The 22,866-nt window shown below is 42.4% G+C and overlaps 1 protein-coding gene across 7 annotated transcripts in view; it reads right to left on the bottom strand.

Annotated features, from left to right (window-relative positions):
- CADPS (calcium dependent secretion activator) overlaps positions 1 to 22,866 on the bottom strand; it is a 484,463-nt gene that overhangs the window by 265,146 nt on the left and 196,451 nt on the right. For all 7 annotated transcript variants that reach the window (XM_064576385.1, XM_064576381.1, XM_064576395.1 and 4 more), the window contains one exon: positions 945 to 1,025. In XM_064576385.1, the coding sequence (XP_064432455.1) occupies positions 945 to 1,025 (81 nt within the window). The remainder of the gene's footprint in view (positions 1 to 944; positions 1,026 to 22,866) is intronic.

Here is a 22,866-nt window from a genome sequence, read left to right as displayed (position 1 = left end):
GCTGAGTAAGAGGGTTTGCTAAATGGAGAAGAAAAGAAAGATCACTCCAGTGCGTACAAAGTCACCGAGGCTGGAAAGGGCCTGCTGGACTGTTCAGAGGGAGACATTCTCTGTAGCTGGGATGGGGAATTCTGGTAGGAAAGTTGTGGGAGTTGAGCCTAATAAGAAAGGATCTAGTCTGTAGATTAAGAGCCTGGAATATCATTCTAAAGAGTTTAGATTTTGTTCTGGGGACAGTGGAGGAGTCTCCTGAAGGATTTTGAGGCTCTGTTTTTGAGATGTTCACGCATGAGGTTTAGAAAGGTAACTGTGTGAAGGATAGACAGGCGAGGGGCAGGGGTGGAGCCAGGGATACCCACAAGGAGGCTATTGTGAGATCCAGGCGATGAGGATGAGGGCCTGAATCAAAGCACCAGCAGTGGTACTGAAAAGCAGTCAAGAGATCTGGCCCACATTTCAGAGGCAGAATTAATGACCTGGGTGGCTGACTGAGTGTGGGGTGCTTTGGGGATAAAGGAGAAACTGAGAATGCCTAGGAGGTCCCATCCACAGTAACTGACAGAACATGTGAAGAGGAGCCAATGTAGGTAAGTATGTATGGTGGGAAGAAGAAGATAAGGAGCTAGATTTTGAACAATTTAACTTGGAATGAAGGGGAATATCCAAGAGGACATGCTCAATAGACAGTTGGAAATATAAGGGAGGGACCTGGGAGAAAGGGGAGGCTGGAGTTTGTGTGTTGATTGGAGCATAGGAAATTTATGTACTATCTCTGGGAGAGCTGCCCTGAGAAGGGAGGGTTGAGGGCCCAATCAGATGATTGTCCTCATCTTTCTTCCTCTCTGCTTCTCCGTTTTATCTTTCCATGGACCTTAAAAATCAGTGTGCTTCCTGTGTGGGACTTTGGCCTGGTTCCCCAGCAAATGTCCTCAATGCTTCCTTACCCTGGCTATTTGGTCTGCCATTTGGAGACGTCCATCCAGCTCTCGTCTGATCTGGGCTGCTTGCTCATCTGGATTGTCCAGCTGCACAAAAGCACAAATACGGAGACTTTCAGTCTGGATCACAAAAACCAATGAACTAATGATGTTGCATTTTACATGCCCCAATTTCTGCCCCCATAGACATATTTCACTAAAACTTAAGAATCTTATAACAGACAAATACAACTGGAAGGAAATCTTAAGTTAAATCCTACCATGTGGTAGGCAGTTGCTAGGAAAGACATTTGAATGAACTTGCACAAGAATCATTTTGGAACTGCTAGACAGCAGTGCTTCTAATAAGGGCCCAATACAGCACCTCTATTTTGGTCCAGTGAAGAAAGTGTTTACATGACAGACAGACAAGGAAGGAGCCAGTAATATAACTATTAGAAATGCGTGGAACAGACATAGTGCTTATCCATAGTGCCTACAAGGCATATATCCTACAGCTGTCCCACCCCTAGACCATGGGAGATTAATCAATCATTGCATTCCTTCTCACTGAGCCCTAAGACTTTCTCAGCCGGTACTCCAGATGGCCATTACCACTGAGTTGGTGTTCATATCTAAGTTGAAATCTATCCTTGTCTTCCCTGTAGTTAGAGCTATTAGAACGTAAGAATCAGCATACCCAAGCATAAATAAACCTGGACAACTCCCTTCTCTGGTTTTCTCATCTATAGAATGAAGGGGTTGGTTACATAATCTCCATCCTTATCACATCTTTGAAAGAGACTGGTAAATATTTCTGTAAAGGGACATATAATTATTACTTTGGGCTTTGAGGGTCATAAGATCTCTGTTGCAATGACTCAATTATTCCAATCAGATGTGAAAACAGACATAGACAATACATAAATGAATGAGCATTTCTGTGATCCAATACAACTTTATGTGCAACAACATGTGGCAGGCCATAGTTACTGATCTCTGCTCTTTGAATTAAGTTTTTCTCTTTATTTCCAAGCAAGCCTATTGTTATCCTTCAAACTGTAATTGAGTTTGTTTTGTTCAGTAGTTTATGATTAATTTTATTCACAGAAAAGTTTAATAAATAGGGAATAATGGCATTCAACTAGAATGGGCTTTATTCCTCTTTATAGTGCATATTAACTCACAATAAAATATAGCTTAAGAAGTATCTGAGTTTTCTAAGTCCCTTTCCTTTAAAAGCCATTTTTATTTAGAAATTTGAAAATAAAAACCCAGATCCAGAGGCGCCTGGGTGGCTCAGTCAGTTAAGTGTCCGACTCTTGATTTCGGCTCAGGTTGTGATTTCAGGGCATGAGATTGAGCCCCACTGAGGGCTATGTGCTCAGCAGGGAGTCTGCTTGAGATTCTCTCTCTCCCTCCCCCTCTGCCCCTCTTCCCTCTCTAAAATAAAAAACAAACAAACAAACAAACAAAAAACCCACCCAGATCCATGCTTAAAAAAAAAAAAGAATCTCATCTATGGAACAAAATGGTATAGAAAATAAGTTCTTTTTAATATGATGTAAACAAGAACACTGAAAAATTTATGGTCATACTTTTGAAGCATCGTCAATGGTCTTTTTTTAAAGATTTGTTTATTTATGAGAGAGAGAAATGTGAGCAGGGGAGGGGTAGAGGGAGAGGGAGGGAGAGACTCTCAAGCAGACTCCCCACTGAGCACAGAGCCTGTTGCTGGCTCTTGGTTTCACTCAGGTCATGATCTCATGACCCCGAGATCATGACCTGAGCTGAAACCAAGAGTCAGAGGCTTAACTGACTAAGTCATCCAGGTGCTCCATGGTTTATTTTATAAAACACATAAAAATCCATCTAGCTTTATGCCATGCATTTTTAGCACCTGATTTAATTCAGGAGTTGCCCTTTCTTCTCCTTTCTACAGTTTTGAGGGGCAGGACTATTTCCTAGATCATAAAGACTGGATTGCAACTTTTGGCCATATATTCTAAGGCAGCACTTCCTAAAGAGTTCTGCCAAACAACAATCTTATTAAATCCTCCAGAAGAAAGGGTTCCAGAAGAATGGTCAGTTGAGTTTCGAAAATGGTGTATCAAAATGCACAAAGTCTCTGAGAAGTAAGGAAGTCTGCTAGACTCTGATCAACTTATTCTTTAATTCAAACTGAAATTTTTATTTTTTATTTATTTATTTTTATTTTATTTTTTATTTATTTATTTTTTAAGATTTTATTTATTTATTTGACAGAGAGAGACACAGCGAGAGAGGGAACACAAGCAGGGGGAGTGGGAGAGGAAGCAGGCCTCCCGCCGAGCAGGGAGCCTGATGTGGGGCTTGATCCCAGGACCCCGGGATCATGACCTGAGCCGAAGGCAGACGCTTAACGACTGAGCCACCCAGGCACCCCTGAAATTTTTATTTTTTGCACAATACAATGCCCAGAGAATGAGCTGGAAATCCTGTTCTACATATATATAAAGAAAACCACCCGAAAGCAGTTACACTGCTGCCCAGGGGTCCATTCATCACAAGCCTCCGCATAGGCGCACATGGGAAACACAGTAGCCTCTGCTTTGTTTTTAAGTGCCAATGAGCTGTCTTCATTCTAGTCCCTTGGAAACCCAAGACTTCTTTAGCTCCAGGTGCCAACCCACTGGGAACACTCAGACATGTCATATTCAAAATACATATGCAAACAAAACGTCTGACTTCTTCACTGAGAAGCAGCAAAATGATTTGGTTAGGGGCTAAAGTTGGGAATTCTGTCAGAAGATACAATGTTCACAGAGGTTAAAAGTGAAAAGAGAAAACACAGCCCAGTAGAACCATCCCCACTACTAAATTTTATGGAGGCATCTGGCCTCATCAAACGGAAATAGGGACAGCAGACAATGCCGGCAAAGAAGACGAGCAGGCTAGGTCTACACTACGCTTCATTCATTAGTTCATGCATTCTCTCATTTACTCATTCATTTATCAGATCTTTATGGAATGTCTTGATATGTCAAGACAGTGGACTACAGAAAGGCACAAGAGAGACTTAGTCACTGCCTCCATGGAGCTTAAATCTAGCAAGGACAGATAAGGTTATTTGAACATTTGGGGCACAAAAGAGAGGAGAGTAGCATTTATTGATGCCTATGTCGAGCCCAGGTATCCTATGGCCTATATTTCAGTCTTTTCTGAAATGTCTCAAGAACTAGATATTAATAAATTCTCCCAGGGAAAAGACTCTGGGGTCAGGAAATGCTGCTCCCTCCTGAAAACTTATAATACATATTAGTATGATTAAGATTCTGAACAATTCTAGAAATAATAAGCCTATTGAACTGCATTTAATTTTGTCTTTTACATAATTATTTCACTGAAGAATATTCCACAGGGCAGTTTGGGAAATTTCGCATGTGAAACAACTTTATGCGGGAGGTATCATTATCGCCCCCATTTTACAGATGAAGAAACTGAGTCTCAGGAAGGTTCAGGAACTTGCTGCAGTTCACACAGCTGATAAAGTGGTATGACCCATTAGAAATGGAGTCTGTCCTGCCTCTAACTGAAGTTCTTTTGCTCTGCCATTATGTTGGCTTCTTTCTTAAGTGCCTTGTTTGGTTTCCTAATTGGTCCTGACAATTAACTAACTCAGTGCCCTCACTTTGTTCCTTGTATACATGGGACAGTTTAACACACTGAGCCACCACTAGGGGGCAGACAAATGTCTACCCTCCTTCACCTGTCATGACTGGCTGATGTCTTCTGGAGAGGCTACAGCAGTGCCAGAGCCCTCCCCCCAAAATGAGAGCAATGAGCGTGTCCTTATCCTGGCTCTGCCCCTTAGTTAGCTGTGTGACGTTAAACAAGTTACTTAACCTCTTTGTGCTCCAGGTCTCTTCATCTGAATAATCAGTGTAATAAATCGACCTAAGGCTATCATGAGAATTCACTGAGGCATCGGGTATAAAGTGCTCAGCCCAGTTCTTGGCACACAGGTTCCTGAACAAACCCTAAGGAAATGGTGGCTGCCTTTTGTGTTATTAAACAAGCCCATGGTGGCTGTATTTCTGACATGGGCCACAGTGGGGCGTCCAAGATTCAGATGAGAATGTGCCAGACGGGACTGTGTCCTTCTGTGGTGTGGCTGTGGGGGTCCTGCTCTATAGTCTGTGCACTAGAAAGGAAGGGATCGGGGCTCCCCTCTCTTGACAAATTTCCTAGGCTTCCCAGTGTCATCCACATTCTCCAGGGTCAAGTCCCTTTGCTCTGTTAGACTTTAATTAGAAGGAGTGACCGGAAGGCAGACACGGGTGCCTGACAGCTAAGGATCTGAAGGGAGGATGAGAAAGGAAATGCAACCAAAGCTCCCTCAAACAGCCTGGCATGATAGAGAAGGCCATCCTCAATCGAGGAGCTTGACAGCCCCACTGTATGCAATCCAAAAATATAAAGAGAAATCAAGTAATTACCTTTTCAAGTGCTAGAAAGAAAAAGCCAGAGAGTGAGCTTCCATGGAAACAAGGTTCTGTTTACTGCACTGGCCTTTTCCACCAAGGAAAGGAAAAATCAGCTGGCAAACCAGGCCAAGGGCAAACCTTCCCGTTGACAGCTCATTAGGGTTAAAATACGTACATGTGCATGAAGGCTCTTTACCTAATTAGACAAATAATCTTCCTACTAGCAGAGGTCAAGCAGAGGCAGCGTGGTGGTTGTCATGATTTGCCTGCCAAGCAAAGGGACTATTTCCCTGCACTATCCTCTTAAAGTGATGGGAAGCTGAGCCCAGCACTGCCCAAGTGCTGACAGGTATCACCTAAGCCATCAGTTCCAGCCCATCCCAAGGCTTGAGATTCTCTCCAGCTCATGGCTGTGCCCCTTTAGTCCATGCAGAGGCAAGAACTCAGACCAGCGTTGCTGTGGCCTGGTTCACACCTTCAGGAAGACCATGCCGCAGGGGACACAGGCCTGAGAATAGGGCAAAGGGGAGTCTGTGCCCAGCTATCTTACTTCCTGGTTCCATGACCATGTCAGGTTTCTCAATCTCTGAGCCTTAGATTCCTCAACTGCTGAGTGGGGATCACTTTGATCTTGCAAGGCTACTGAAAGGACTAAATGAGACATGTGGCATGTTTCAAGGGAAGTCAGGCCCATCTGGGTCCAAATCCTGGCTCTGCAGTTCCCTTTTTCAAAGGGATTGAACAAGGGACTGAACCAAAGCCTCAGTTTCTGGGATAACATAAGATACCTACCCCAGTGTGTTCTTAAGACCGACTGAGATGATACACATGCAAAGCACTTAGCATGGTGCTGGCACATAGTAGGTCTTACAGTTTAGAAAATAGTTTCTAGAATTATCCTGATTCTAGGGTGGGCACTCATCAGATGTCAACTCCCCTCCCTGCCCTTTGTGATTTATGATGGAAACTAGACCCTGGACAGGGAAGCCCTGGAGTGGACAAGAGGAGCCCTTGTTCTGGTCCTCAATTTGCCCTTAGCTGGGAGACCTGGGGCTGATGTCATGACCTCTCTATCCATAGTCCCTGCACCTGAGAAATGACAAACCCTCACTATTATGTCCCACTAATCAGCAAAGTCTAGACAAGCGTTTCTCAAAGGTATATTCTGGGGATACTAGTCCTACAGAGAAAGGGGTATGTGGCCAGTTAGAGTTGGCTCTCTCTCTCTCTCCCTTTCCTATACAGCGAGACACATCAGTGAGAAGACAACCTTGTGTGGCCCTACATTTCCCAAACTTTTCTGATCCTGTGTGTAATACATGTGTGTAGCACATTTTGGGATATGCTCACCTAGACAATTCTCGTGTGTGCTTCATTTTTCTCATATCCATGGACAGAGCCAGTTTTTTGGAGGGAGGAGAAAGGGAGGAAGCAACCCCACTATGTAAGTCGATCTATATGTCAGTTTAAGAGTGACCCAGCTAGGAATACTCTGTTTGATCTCTAGGGTGACAGAGAAATCATCACTGGGCCCAGACTTGGAATCTCCTCATTAGCCCCGGAGGCCCTGGAGGATCAGCCTGCACGGGAGACATCCTTGGGCACCAGCTTTCCCTAGGATGCCTGAATTCTTTGGGCTTATACATTACGATGATATGGGGGCAAGTCCAATTCTGGACTCTTCCAAACTCATCATTATTGCCGCAAGGCAGTCTCCAGTCAAGCAAAAAGAAGACATGGTTCAAATATGCAGAAAATTTAAACAGAAACAGGCAGATTACTTTATGCATTATTTGAATAATTGCTCTACTTTCTGGAAAAATCTGCGGTACTCAGCCTCAGAACGAATAGAGCAACTTCAGCCTCAGGACTGCAATGAAAATGATCCAGACCTGTGGCTGCAGTGTCCTGCTCCTACTCGAGACAGTGTAGTAAGCACAAGCAGGGGGTGGGCCCTGCTGAGCTCTTTGGCCTGTTGGAAACCACATCCCCCCTTTCCCCCTCCTCAGTGCACGGCACTGGGCTCCTTGCTGAGGCCTCTGGAAGGATTTGTTTTCTCCTGCTGCCAGGCGTTGGCACATACTGTTCCCCACGTCTGGAACATTCTCCCTTGTCTCCTCCTTGACTCATAACCAGTTCTTATTCTTCATCCTAGGCTTTGCAGCAAACTCTTCTCCGACCTTCCAGACTTGGTGAGTTTCTCCTGCCAAGCTCTCCTAGCACTAGGCAACTCTCCTCTTATTAGTATTTTTCATAACTGTAATTTTACATGCACTTATGTGATTATTTGATGTTTACCTACTACACTGTTAAGGTCCATGAAGGCAGGGATGCATGTGGTTTTGCTTCTCTCTGCCTTCCCAGCACCTAGCACGGTGCTGAACACATAGTGGGCTCTGATAATTGCCTCACCGACTAAAGGACTGAGTTAATTAAATGTGACCCAAAGAGGGGAAGTGACCTGCCCACAGTCGCACAATAATCACTGAGAGGGCTGGGACCAGGTTCCCCACCTGCTACCTTCTAGCCTGCTAAGCTTTGCTGCTTCATGATTGTGTTCTGGGAAGGGCCATTCTCTGCAGAAATAGGCAAAGACTGACCTTTGCTGGCCTGTCACCAGTTACATTCCTGATAAGGCATTCTTATTTCTGGGCTCTGGGGGCTTGAGGCAGGTGCGCCTGTCAGCCGAAGCAGTGCAAGCCACCTGCTGACCTAGGTTCACTGGATCTGTTCTCCCTGTTCCTCTCCACTTCCTAGCCTGGCCCCTTAGTTCCCAGGGATTAGCGTCTGAGAAGAAGGCTGCCAAAAGCGACTGCAGAGGAGGGCAGAGGCGCTTCCCTGTAAAGCACTGCTATCAGCTGGCACACTCCTCCTTTCCTCCACAGCCCTGTGTTTTTTCTCCTCCTTCACAAACTGCTCCAGCAAATCCTGCCCTCCTGGCACATTGCAGTCTGGAAAGTTACCACCAGGACAGCGTCAGTCTCCCTCCAGGGGCTGTGGGTGTCCAAGCTCCTGTCTCAAGAATGTACTGAGGTTTGGATGGTGGCTACATCACTGCATTCAGCACCTGGCTGCCACCTCCAGACTCCTTTCCTGCCGACCTCTCTCCACTTTGTCCACATCTGTCTGATGAGGCTGTAGGATGTGGTTGGCAAGAGCTCCCCCTCTACTGAGCAGCCTCAAATCCTTGCCTTTCTACTTAGAGGCCAAGCAGTGCTGGGCAACTTATGAGAACTCTCTGAGCCCGAATTTTTTATTTTTTTCCAACTCCCTTAGCTCTAAGATGGGAATAATAATGATAATACCTACCGCATGGACTGGTGAGAGGTTAAATGAGATGGTATGTGTATACCCCTTAGCAGAGAGCCTGGCACGCCATCACTTTCAGTAAATCTCAGTGGCTATTAGTACTTGACATTCTGCAGCCTGTGTATCTCATCCTTAGACAAAATCTGATTCTAATAATACTTAAAAGGGGCAGAACAAGTTTTCCCTGCTTTGAGGAAGGAAACCAGGTTTCAAAAGATGAAGTAGTTTGCCAGTAGTTTCAGAGATAATTGGCCCTTCACAGAGGACACACGCCTCAGAAAGTAGAGCATGGATTTTAGAATCAGAAAACCTTAAGATCAAACCCAACCCCTGTCACATACTCACTGTGTGACCAGGGCCAGGGCATTCAACCTCTCTGAGCATCTCTACCCATAGCTTTAAAGTAATACCCTCAGAGGACTATTGTAATGATGATCATAATAGACATTTTCACACTGTAGGGGTTCAACACATTGCAGGTTTATTATTCTATTTTTATTACTGGGGGGTGGATCTCGTGCAGCCTGCAGGCTTGCCTGTGATCTGTCTTTACTAGGGCTCTGTTCTGGGATTATTTCTAGAGAAAACGTGGAATTTGGTGTCCCATGCATACTCAATTCCATTCTGTTTTTATTAAAATCACTCAAGGAGATACTACCTCACCTATTGAAGAGTTAAAGTAAGATCATTAGTGTCTTTCTTTACCATGCCTTATTTATTTCCTCTCTAAGAGAAGATCTTGAGTAGGTCAAAGTTCCCATCTCAGGGAGGTACTTCTTCTTGATTGCAAAATGCAGCGTTGAGCTCCCAGGGTTTGCCAGCCAATAAGAACATCCTCTGTATTTGAGTCACCAGTTTTATGTCTTTGCTGGCTTCTGGCGATGCAGTAAATATAACACAAGAGCTCCAAATGCAGTAATTCTCTGAGCAAGCAGCAAATAAATACATAAAAATACCCCAAACAGAAAACCAATCTATTCCTTTATGATCCTGCAGTGTTCAACCAGTCTTTTCCCATTCTCACCCGGTCCTGGAATGACCTCTTCTCTCCTTTCCATTTCAAATCTGACATGTAGTTCAGGGTCTGGTTTCAGACCCGCTTCCTGCAGGGAAGCCCTCCTTGATTACTTGAGCCAGGTATCAACTTGACTCCATAGGTACCACCAGCCAGTCCAGTACCTAAGCCTTCTGTGTGTTCACAAGTCTCACATTTCCCTTCCCCACCAGAATAGCTATAGGGCACAGTCATCAGGGACCCAGGAACTAGAAACAGTCGGATCTGGGCTCAAATCTTTGCTCTGCCACTTACCAGCTCCGTGACACTGCACAATATACGGAACTGTCTCTGCCTGTGGCCTCTTCTGCGAAGTGGCAGTCCTAATAGTAACAATGCCAACAGCAGACACTTGTAATGAGAATGAAAAATGGTACTCATAAACACTTAGCATGACCCCTTGGATAGGATGCAGGTCTACAGGTTCAAGGCTATAATTTAGTATTCTTGAGGCCAGACACTGGTTTTTATCCAGCACGAGGGACACAGCTGTGTTTTTTATGGATCATCTTAACAATCTTCACAGCTGGGGTTGGGAGATGGTCCAGTTCACCTGCATTATCGCGAGGACACAGGGAACTGAGCCATTCAAAGAAGAGTGGGCACTATCTTTCCAGGTGGGAGTGTGACAGCCGAAGCCCAGGGTATTTTGTGACACAGGTGGTTTTGTGAAGAGAGGATGCTTGGAACTAGGTTGGTTTATCCCTTTGTAATTGTGCATCCTCTTCTAAATATTTCTGGAATCCACCTATTCTGTTTATCCACTTCCCTAAGCCAGGTTGCCATTGGCTCTGTCCTGGACTGCTGCCCACGTCCAGGACAGCATCCTCTTTGACACGGCAGTTCTCAATCCTGGCTGCACACTGAGATCACCTGCAGGAGACAGAAGGAAATTCCAATATCCAGGCTGCAGCTGGACCAGCTAAATCAGACATCTGGGTTGGGCCCAGGCATCAGCATTTTTTAAAAAATCTCCATGTGATTCCAAAGTGTAGGAAAACTTGAGAACTTCTACCAAAAGCCAGTGGTTCTGAAACTATGGTGCATATGAGAATCAACCAGAGAACCTGTGAAAACACAGTTATGGGGCTCATCCCCAGAGAGTTTTGATTCAGTGGGTTTAGGGCAAGACCCAAGAAGGTGCCCTTCTAACGAATTCCTGGATGATGCTGATGCTGCAAATTACACTTTGAGAACAAAGGACTGAATCCATGCTCAGCATGTGCATCCTGCTCCTGCTTAAGACTTGTCAGTAATGTTTCATTTTCCTTGGCAAAGGAGTCTGAGGTCCTTCTCGAAGCCTAAGGAGCTGCTGCCATCTGGTTCCTGCACAGCTCTCCAGCCTTATCTGCCAACACTGGATCTTGCTGCTTCTAGGTTCTCAAACATGACATATTCATGGCCCTAGGCTGATGCACATGCTTTCCCTTCCCTCCTTCTGGCCTTTGTGTGGCTAACCCAGGTTTGAGCCTCCACAGTGCTTCCTTAGGAGACTTTTGGGGCCCAGGCAAGGTCACTTCCTCTAGGCTCTCACAGCATCCTGAACCTCCTCTTTTATTCCTTCCATCACATTTGCATTATTTGCTCCCTGCTGTGTTGTCTGCAAGACTATAAAAGCCTCCAGGGCAGGGACCTTGTCTGTCTTATTCACTATAAGATCTGCAGTGACTGATGCATGGTAGGAGAGCCAGGAATATTTGCAGAACTAAATTTGAGATAGAGCTAATAATATTTACTGGGTTTGCTCTGATGAGTTAATAAGATAAGTTTGTCCAGGCACTTAGTGTGGTTTCTGATGCTTAATAGGTGCAAATGGTTTAGACTTATTAAACCCTTGTTGAACATATAACTGAAATTGAGTATTTAAGTGCAGAAAGGGCAGAAAATAACTGACTAAAGTGTTGTGAATAACTGAGGTGTGAACCAATGAAACTCTGGGAGCCTCAGTTTCCTCATCTGGAAACTGGGAATATTAATATTCAACTCATCGTTTAAAGCATACTCACTAAACACTTGCTTTAGACGCAGGCACTGTGGTTTGAGCTGTGAGAGCAGGACAGACATAGACCTTGCCCTCTTTGAGCTTATGGTCCACAGGAGAGCTAATGTATATTGAATCCTGAGTACTTAACTATAGCCTGGCCATACCAAGTGTCTCATTCATTGCCTTGTTTAATCCTAGGTTAAGTATTACTATTACAATCAAGATCACTTTACAGATGAGGAAGCTGAGTCTCAGAGAGATTAAGGTAACATCTCAGAGAAGGGGTAGAGCTGGGATATGAATTCATTTCTGTCTGAATCCAGAGTGTAAGTTTTTCAACAGTTCACTGTTGTAATGTTCAGTGGGGATAACTTTCAAAAAAGAGGGTTATTTTTTCAAAATTGGCAAAGTATCTCACAAATGTAAATTACTATTTTCATAGTCATTAGTCTTGAATTTAGTTTTTACTAATTTCTGAAATTCTGTTGAGGCAGCCGATTTGATGGAAAACGGTCACTTTTTCAAAATGAACCCTAGGAGATTTTGACATAAATATTATGGGAAATAAAAATGCTTTTTTGTACCGTTAAATAATTTTGATATCACATCACCGACTCATGGTGAAAAGCAATTTATAACTGGCAAAAATAATGTGCTCAACAGGAAATCCAGAAAACATCCAGTGATGTCCAAAATACCTATATACACTAATAAAATTGAATGCTTTTGCTAAAAATGCCCACTCTTTAAGAGGAAGTGAATTTCATTTTCAAATATCGACAAGGCAGTATAAAAGTTACTCACAAGGACAAAATGAAATCGAGTTTTCTGGCTTCTACAATGATGGTTCTAGTGAATGTGTATGTTCAAGCAGGTAAGTGTACGTGTATGTGTGTGTGTATAACAGACATCTTGAGCAGTTGAAAACATTCAGAGCTATAAGTCATAGAGCTGCTCATGTCAATTAAAATTGAGGCAAAGTAGTATAATTTCCAGGGTACATGAGAACTGTCACATACACCTCTGTTTCTTTTGAGTGGCATGTCACAAACACAAAACGTGCTTCATTTCTAGTCCCAGGTTGATCATTACACAAGTACTTGGTAGAAATTGGGTCTATTCATAAGTCTACCCACATGTATCATTATCTTCATTTTGCCTGCCCTGAAGAGTGTGGCTACCCCGGTGATACCATTGTTTAAAGCCAAAAATATTTATAAAAGGTGTGTTTCACCTTGATTAAGACCTTTCAAAGGAACAGTTAGTTCCTGGTGTCAAATCCATTAATCAAGTAGATATATTTTCTATTAGTTATTTAAAAAGTATCAGTGGGCAAGGGGAGGAGGCAATATTAAAAAAAGAGTGAGAAGTCCCAAATTTTCCAACAGATGGGATAAAAGAAATGATTTAAAAACATCAAATTATATTGTCTGCACTTATTAAATGCTTTCTGCTTGTAATAGGCTATATCATGTGCTACAGATGAGCAAAGGCATTAGAATATCTATTCTAATATATGTGACAGTTCTTAATTTGTGGAAATATATGAACACCTACTCTTGCCATATTTTATAAGTTGGAAGTGGTGGTGGGGGGGATTTGGAAGTAGAAGACTTTGTATTTTTGATGAAGTTGGGGTCAGTAATTCCATGTCAGTCACAAACAAGGATAATCGTGTGTTATACTGAAAATATGATACTGAAAAAGTAAATTCAAAAAGAGGAACAAATTCATCCAACTAGCCTAATTTATTCCTTGATAACAAATTAACCCTGAAATCTCAGAGGCTTAAGACGACAGTGGTTTATTTCTTGCTTATTCTACATGTCCATGTGGATTATGGGGGACTCTGTTCCACATAGTCACTCCTGAGTGACCCAGGCAGATGGAAGAACCACCATTTTGTGACTCTGCCATCTCAACATGTAGCTTCCAGGCTCACTGTGACAGGAGAACACAGAGCATAGAACTCATGGCCTGTTTGCTGGAATTAGTCATATGGCCCTAACTATTGCAAGGGAAGCAAGAAAATGTAAGGGAACATAGACAATATTTTGTCTCTGTCACAGAAAACAACTGTGGATTCTGGTTTAAAAAAAGTAGAAAATCTTCTAACAGAAAATCTATTTTGAGTATATGGAAATTGCTTGATACTCTAGTTTACCTGACCTATGTGGATAATTCTACATCAATTCAAATTAACACAAGTGAACATAGTGTAACATAATTAAAATTTCATTGTAAAAGGCAAATACGGCTGTGGCTGAGAGGAGGGAAATTAAAAAAAAGAAGTACTCTCCTTTGAGAGAAAAATCTGCAAATAAAGAGTATTTTAGGCCATATAAATCAAAAGAATATTGACTGAAATACACAATTCTGGCACTAGAGAAGTTCAACTCAAGAAGGCCCTAGGGCCTCACAATCTTATGTTATGTTAATCACCACACATTACATCATTAGTTTTTGATTTATTTTTGATGTACTTATAATTTTCCAGGCAAAGAAACACTTTGAGCAGTAGACCACCATCAAGATAGATGATTTCTTGTCTCTTGAAATTTTATTTGCAATTCAGCCATAAGAATAATCCTCTATGAAACTGTTTTTAAGATCAGATCATTCATCTACTGATGCTGTCTTTTCATATTTGCAAAAGCACCCGAGTTGAATTTCCCAGCAAAGGGAATGTTTTATAAGGCCTTTAGAGAAATAACTTTGTAGCAATTGTAGTAAATTTCACCCCACCTCATAATTACTCTACAATCTCAAAGGAAACAGAAATTTAGCCAGGGACCTCAATTAACCCTTAAAAAATTACTTTCACAAGTAAATTCACAGCAAGGATTGTGTTTTTAAAAAGCAACACCAAATATATGTGTCAGGTCAATAACCTGCTCTTTTTATGTTAGCATTCCTAGACACAGAATTGATTTGCAAAATGGTGCCCTTCAACAAGATGTTTGTTATATTCTAAAGCAAGAGAGTGGAAAAATACATTTTTGAGAAGTGGCTTTAACACGAAGTAAAACCCAATTGGTTTTTAGGTTAATAACTCAGCTAGTGCCTGCCATAAAGTGGGTGTTCAAAATACATTTATTGAGTGATTGCACATAAATATTTTATCCTCCACGTAACAGGTAACTCTCAATATTCTAAGCTAATCTATGAGTATTTGTTAATTAGAAAATTATCTTCTATGTTTTTAATCATAATCATGGTCATCATTAGCAACTCTATTGATAAAGAGATGACTAGATCAGCTACCTATTCATTATATTTGATAAAAATAAGGGAATGATCTAAAACTGTAGGGTTTGAAGAAAATGAGATACCTAAATAGACATGAATAGCCTCTGAATAGTTGAAAGGACTCTACTGAGTTTATTATTGTTGTTGTTGACGGTGTTTCACCCCCTTTTAAGTCTTACAGGCATTCTGCTGACATTTCAGCAAAATGTGTACTCCTGTAATTTCTTATTGTAAAATTCTGCCATAGAGACATCAAATCATGATGCCACGAAGTCCCCGCTGGTTTCAGACAGTACTTAATGGAGTCTGTCTCTACAGTTTGACATGTGCAGTTGAGTTGGAAATGGCTGATTAAAAAATTTGGAGTCAACATATGCAGCCAGCCTGCCTGGAACAAGATAACGCCCCGGGTGACAGCCTGTGGCTTTGATGTAGGACAGTTGGAGCGGATCTTATACTCCTGATAGTAAGTCAGACTGCTGCACCCGGCAAGGAAAAAATTCTGAAAAATTCATAAGCTTTCCTATCATTCATAATTAATCTCTAAGTCAATAAGCACTGGCAATTTATACTGGCCAGCACTGGGGAATAGCCAAGGATTAGAGCTATACCTCCTCCTGCAAACCCCTCTGAATGATTCATTTCGTGGCAACCTTTAGTTTCTTATCAGGAAAGCAGGGCTGCAGACATTCAGGAGACAATCTTCAACATAAACGGTGATATTAGCCATCATAATTTATAGGATGAAGGCATCAGGTCTCCCCTTAACAAAAGTCTGCTAAGGAAACATTAAGATTCCACAGAGACCTGGATTGGGATTTTTTTCTGGCAAATTCTACGATCTCTATAGGCTAGTCATTCTTAGCCAGGTAGAGAGGTGGGAGTGCTATTCCTCCCCGCAGGCCACCACCCCCCCCCCCCCCCCGCCCACCAGACCCCTCCCAGGAACATTTGATAAAGTCTAGAGACATTTTTGGTTGTCACAACTGAAGGAGAGAGTGCTAATAGCATCTAGTGGGTAAGAAGCCAGCATCGCTGATAAACATCCTGTGATGCCCAGGACAGACCCCACAACAAGGAGTTATCCAGCCCCAAATGTCAATAGTGCTGAGGTTGAGAAATCCTGCTGTAGACGTTTGACCTCAGGCAAGCAAGATGTGTGCCCTAACAACATTTGATTATGGAGGCAAAGAGATGCTGTCAAACTGACATAGAGGCTTAGCTTCATCATGTTAATCCTCTGTTAAACATTTCCCAATATTACCAGCTGGGCTGAGATCTGAAATAATTTGAGGAAAGAAAAAAGAATGGGAATTTTGGCCGTTCATGCTATGGTTAAGAAATTTGTTCAGGAAGGTGCTAGGTTTGCAAAAAAAAGTCTGGACAGATATATGTGGCACCGTGCTTTCGAGGTTATTTCACTGAGATGTGTAAAACACGGGGCACTGCTCGAAGCTTGCTGGCAGCCTTCTGAGCTCTGTGTGCTCCTGCTGGCAGCTTCTGTGTTCCAGGAGGAAGCTGTAGCAGCATCCCTGGAGGCCCACATCTTCTCTAACATTCTGCCAGGTGTATCCTGACCACAGCATCCTCACATACCAGTTCCCCAACCTTTTGCTCAGAGGGTCAGGGTGACATGAACACACAACCACCAATCCTTGATTTAAAATCCAGAGATGAGGGGCACCTGGGTGGGTCAGTCAGTCAAACGCCTGCCTTCGGCTCAGGTCATAATCCCAGGGTTCTGGGATTGAGCTCCACATCGGGCTCCTTGCTCAGCAGGGAAGCCTGTTTCCCCCTCTCCCTCTGCCTGCCGTTCCCCCTGCTTGTGCTCTCTCTTTTCCTCTGTCAAATAAATAAATAAAGTCTTTAAAAAATAATAAAATAAAATCCAGAGATGCTTCCCAGGACCAAATCAGAACACAAGAAGTAGAAAACCTGGGGTGGGGGGTAGGAGAGAAGTAGGGTGAGGAGGGTGTCTAGGTGGGTGATCCTTTGATTCCTTCATCAAATTCACCTTAAGATAAAAGTAGAAAAACCCCACTTCATTTCCAATCAGGTAAAAGACTTGGCCCTCCTTCCTCACTAAATTCCATTTACACTAATCTTTTTAGGTTTCCCAACATCACTATTTCATAAGGAAAAAAAAATAATGCTTGGTTCTAACATCCGTGTTTCTGGGGATTCTTTCATTGGAATGAGAAACCATGCTGATCTTGTAGAAAAAGAAAGAGCTTGCAATGAATTCATTTTACCCAAGAATATCTTAAGCCAGTTTCTCTTCCCTGATAAACTACACAGTGAGCATGAAGTTGAGATTTCTGGGGCTGTTTATATCATCCTTCCCTTGTTAAAAAAATTTTTAAGCATAAATGTATGGATATTTTACATATGATTTCTGCATGAACAAAGTTGCAGAGGAGAAACACACTGACTCAGAGAAACATCTCCAACAGGCTGTCGAATGGGATTCATCCTGCTGTTCAGGAATTGGAGACACAGACTGTAGGGGGAAATTCATACCCCCTGGGGTTTATTGAGAGATGTCCGGCTTGACCTGCTGGCCCTAATCATCACCCTATTGACCCTCCCCACCAGCCTTGCCCCATGGTTATAGAAGCAAAAGACCAGGAAAGGAGAGGAGAGGAACCAATAGAAAGAAAGAGAACTATCAGGGTTCCTGGAGCATGAGCAAGTGGCAATTGCCATGGCTCTTCTTTATTCTCCCTGTAGGGCTACCTACTGCTCTTCCTCCAAGAAAATAACAGAAAGACTTGGATGCTGGCAAGAGAGTGGGCATCCCATTTTTCCTGCGGGATGATTGCTTTGCAGCCAACTGGTTGGCTGTGTTTAGTTGCGCAGATCTAAAACACAAAGAGAACTGAAGGAAGATGGCACAATAGGGGAGTGCCTATGGCCTGTCCTTACCACCACTATTTGGTGTGTCAAAGATGCATGGTTTTTTATGGGCCAAGTGCACACTGAGAAAGGTAGCCGAGCTAGAGCCATTCTGTTGGAACTTCATCCTCGTAGGTAGTAGATGCTGGTCCAGGGAACCCTCACCATCAGAGGCTCTAGAATGGAGCCCCAGGGATGAGAGCTGATGTGTGAGTGGAATACAAGAGGCTGAAGAAGGTCTCTCTCATGAGAAGACATCTCTGCATGACTAGGATCTCCTGCGCTTCAGAGCCCATTTCAGATGTGCTGTTGCCCTGCCTAGAATGCTCTCACCCCACTCTGTTCAAAGTCACCCACCCCCCGCCATCTTTCCTCTGTGAGGGCAGGCTTTCCACCACATTCTGTCTTCCAGACTCCTTTGTCAAAGGCTCTCCTAAAACCATGCACTTGCCATCACAGAATTCAGGTTAGTCTGCAATTGTACATCCATTAGTATGATTGCTGATTGATGCCTGTTTCCCCATTAGATTGTAAGTGCCATGGTTTTTGTTCCACGTAATAATCTCAGAGAATAGCATAGAGCCTGGTCTGTTAGGTGCTTAAATTCTTGTGGAAAGAAAGAAGGAAATGAGCTTTCTGTATGTAGCATTCCTGGTGGCCCCTTCTCACAGCATTTACCACTGTGGAACTTGGTATTATTATAATTATTATTATTTGCACACATATCTAATGCTTCTACAAGACTAGAAATTTCTAAGGACAGGAACCATATCCAGTTTCTCTCTAGATCTCCCATAAAACCTTAAAGAAAGAAATGGCGGGCACGATTTTCTTTGTTTGACAAATCCACATGAACAAAAACCTAGAATGGATTCCTATCCTTCAAAGTTGACCCTCAGAGTTCCTACTATAAAATCTTGTTTTGAAGAACTCCGATTCTTCAATCACTGAATCAGTGACATCAATATGTCTACATGGTCTCCAAAATTCCTCTGCTTTATTCTAAATTCTGTTCCAGACTGACTTATGTAATAGGCAGGGAGGCACAAAGGGTAGTGTGTGTGGATGAAAAGAGGGAAGAATGACACTCTAGGCCTTTTGTTCTCCAGAGGGAACTTGGTTGGGGAAAAATCATTTGGAAAGAGATATACCATGTCTGCACCTGTAGAGGAATTAAAAAGTATTTATTTCAGGGCTGCCTAATTAACTAACGGATTCAAAGGCAGTAAGAAAATAATCGGAAGGAACGGTGAGCTATTTCTGGAAGCACAAGGGATGAAGGCAATTCAGAAAGGTAGAGGCTTCCTTCCTCAATAATTGAAATCCTACTTCACGGTCCACAGATTTTGTGGCTGTGCCTTGATACCACAGTAAAAGTATTTCTGGAATCAAGGAAAGAATTCAGCTTTTTTTTTTGACGTTAAAGATAAGTGCAGGAGCTATTTTTTTTCACTGTTTATTCTACTTTAGCATAGGAAACCTATACCCCCAGAAACCTGGTGAATCACTAAATGACCAGAAAATGCCAGAACAGACCTACTCAGTCCCAGTTATGCGAGACACTTAACTCCTAAAGGAGCTTACATAGGAACCCTGGCAAGGAAGTCCCAAGCACTGCGGTGCTAGTTCCTCATGACTGCCTCGTGTACTCCTTTGCAAGCACTATTTCCCCACTCTGAATGTTAGTGCTTCAAAAATCACCTCTGAGAAAGACATGTATCATATGACCTCACTGATATGAGGAATTCTTAATCGCACGAAACAAACTGAGGGTTGCTGGAGTGGGGGGTGGGGTGGGAGGGATGGGGTGGCTGGGTGATAGACACTGGGGAGGGTACATGCTCTGGTAAGCACTGTGAATTGTGCAGGACTGTTGAATCTCAGATTTGTACCTCTGAAACAAATAATGCAATATATGTTAAGAAAAAAAAAAAGAAGAAGAAGAAGGTAGCGGGAGGGGAAGAATGAAGCGGGGGAAATCGGAGGGGTAGACGAACCATGAGAGACGATGGACTCTGAAAAACAAACGGAGGGTTCTAGAGGGGAGAGGGGTGGGAGGATGGGTTAGCCTAGTGGTGGGTATTGAGGAGGGCACATTCTGCATGGAGCACTGGGTGTTATGCACAAACAATGAATCATGGAACACTACATCTAAAACTAATGATGTAATGTGTGGGGATTAACATAAGAATAAAAAATTAAAAAAAAAAAAAGAAAAGAAAAATCACCTCTGAAAACTGGTAGTGTCCAGTGAGTTGTAGGATTTTTGAACTAGTCTATTTTAATACCCTCCTAAGTTTTGCTATTCAACAGAATTGGAAGCTGAGAGGTCAGGACACTAGTTTAATATTTCAAAATTCTTATTGGGGAAGTCTGGATCTCTGGGAAAAAAGGTTTCTAAAAAGGATAATAATAGAGGCAGTTCATTCTTTCCTTCCTTCTTCTTTCCTTAAGCATTTATGAAACATAGATTGTGCCAGGCAATGTGGTAGCAGCTAGGCATACAATGAAAAGCATAAATGAACTAACGGGCTCTTCTCTTATGAAATGTATAACTTAATGAAGGATGCAGACATTAATTATGCATATTAATAAAAACTTACAAATAGATTATTGCTCCACAGGATGAGAACAAAATTATGTGACAGACACCTGACCTAGTGGCTCTTGAATTGAGAATAAAAGGTTAACTAGAGATTAACTAGGCAAAGAGTGGAAAAGCACCTTGCAGACAGGTATAATATGTGCAAAGGGCCTGTGGCAGCAGAGAATTTGGGAGCAGATTAGCGTATGGCTGGAGTACAGGGCGAGAAGGGGAGTTATATGAAATGAGGCTGGAGAGATATACAGAGGTCAAGCCATGCATAGGGTCATGGAAAGACTGTGCAAGGGGTCTTGTAGATCATGGAAGGTTATTCTTTTTTATCCTAGAAGCAGTAGAAAAACACTAAGAAGTTTTAAAGCTGGAAGGTAGGGTGGGAAATAGGGAGAGGAGGGATGAGAAACTCAAATTAACATTTCAAATGGCTTATATGGAGAATGGAGCAGAAGGGTTAAGGGTGAATGGTGCTGATGGTAGCTAAGTCTCCCAAATATACCAAGTACCTACATTGAGCTAAGTACTTTATAAATTCCTTTGATTATGACTACAATCCCATAAAGAAGGACTTTTTATATTTAAAGAAACTTTTTTAGAATAGTTTTAGATTTATAGAAAAGTTGCAAAGATAGTACAGAGAGTTCTTGTATACCCCACACCCAGGTACCTTTATTGTTAATATCTTGCATTACCATGCGATATTTGTCAAAACTAATGAACCAATACTGATACATTATCATTAATTAAACTTCATAATTTATGTGGACTTTCTTTGTTTTTCCCCTAAGTCCTTTTTCTGTTTCCAGAATCCATTAAGGATACTGCATTACATTTGCCTTTATGTCTCAGACTCCTTTGGACTGTGAGAGTTTTTCAGACTTTCCTTGTTTTTTTTTTTTAAGATTTATTTATTTATTTATTTGACAGCGAGAGTAGGAACACAAGCAGGGGGAGTGGGAGAGGGAGAAGCAGGCCTCCCGTGGAGCAGGGAGCCCAATGAGGGGCTTGATCCCAGGACCCTGGGATCATGATCTGAGCCGAAGGCAGACGCTTAACGACTGAGCCACCCAGGTGCCCCACTTTCCTTGTTTTTGATCACCTTGACAGTATTGAGGAGCCGTAGCCAGTTATTTTTGGAATGTCCCTCGATTTGGGAAATGCTGGTTTTTCTCATGGATAGCCAGGCTTATGGGTTTTGAGGATGAAGACCACAGAATTGAATAGCCATTCTCAACATAGCATATTGAGGGTACAAGCTATCAACATAAGTTATCACTGATATCCACCTCTATCACCTTGCTAAGGAAATGTTTTCCAGGTTTTTCCACTATAAATATACTTCCTCTCCACTTCCTCTCTTCATACTGCTTCCTTTAGAAGCAAGTCACCAAGTATAGTCAAACTTTTTGATACTACTCCTTGAGTAGTATCTACATAAATTATTTGGAGTTCTTCTGTATGGGAAATTTGTCTCCCATTTGTCTCCTCTCCTTTACTTATTTAATCATTTATTTATTACAGTATAGACTTAAGGATATTTATTTTATACTTTACATTATAATAGCCCAATGTGTTATTTAATGTGTTGCTCTAATTATTATCGATTAGACCTTTGTGAGTTCTTTATGTTGGCTTCTGTGTCTCTTTAATATATATGTCCATTATTTTGTGGGTTTTTTTTTTTTTTTTTTAGCGATTCTTTACTTTCTGGCACTACATAATGCTCCAGGTTCATCTTGTATATGGTCTACCCTAGCCCTAGAATTAGTCATTTCTCCAAGGAGCCCTGGTTACTTTCATGGGAGAATGGTATTAGAAACCAAGATATGGGCATTAGATGTGCTCATTGCTGCTGGGGAAAGAAGGATTTTTATCCTCAATTCAGATGAGAACACAAATGATTAGAAAGCTTAAGTGACTTGCCCAATAAAGGACATAGCCAAGATTCAACCAGATAACTTTCCTCCATTCTCCTCTGTAAGAACACTCTAAATTTCATTCCATATCCACCATATCCCTCATTGGCTCATGCATTTTGGAGAAAGCTGACCCTATCAGCTCCAGGTGAGAGTCCTCCCTGGCTTAAGTCATTCAGCAGGTCCCAGGTAGCTGGTCACAGGGCCCGGACCATGGACATGATACCTTTGTATAATGTATATGCACCAATCAGATGCAAGATGACATTCTCACCTTTCTGAGAGAGATGCTGGGGGAAAATTCTCTTTTCCTGCTGGATGTAAGTGGAACTGTAAAAAGAACCTATGGCAGGATAAGATGATGAGAGAAACATAGTGAGAGAAACAGAAGGCAGAGACTCTGTTCCTGAACTCAGTAATTTACAACCATAGTAGGGCATAAGATCAGATACAGTTGAAGATTCTGCAACCTATTAA

Source organism: Mirounga angustirostris, unplaced genomic scaffold, assembly GCF_029215605.1.
Source record: "Mirounga angustirostris isolate CCGP_5_RB_7025 unplaced genomic scaffold, mMirAng1.0.hap1 SCAF_1, whole genome shotgun sequence".
NCBI lineage: Eukaryota > Metazoa > Chordata > Mammalia > Carnivora > Phocidae > Mirounga > Mirounga angustirostris.
This window is presented reverse-complemented; position numbering and strand designations above follow the sequence as displayed.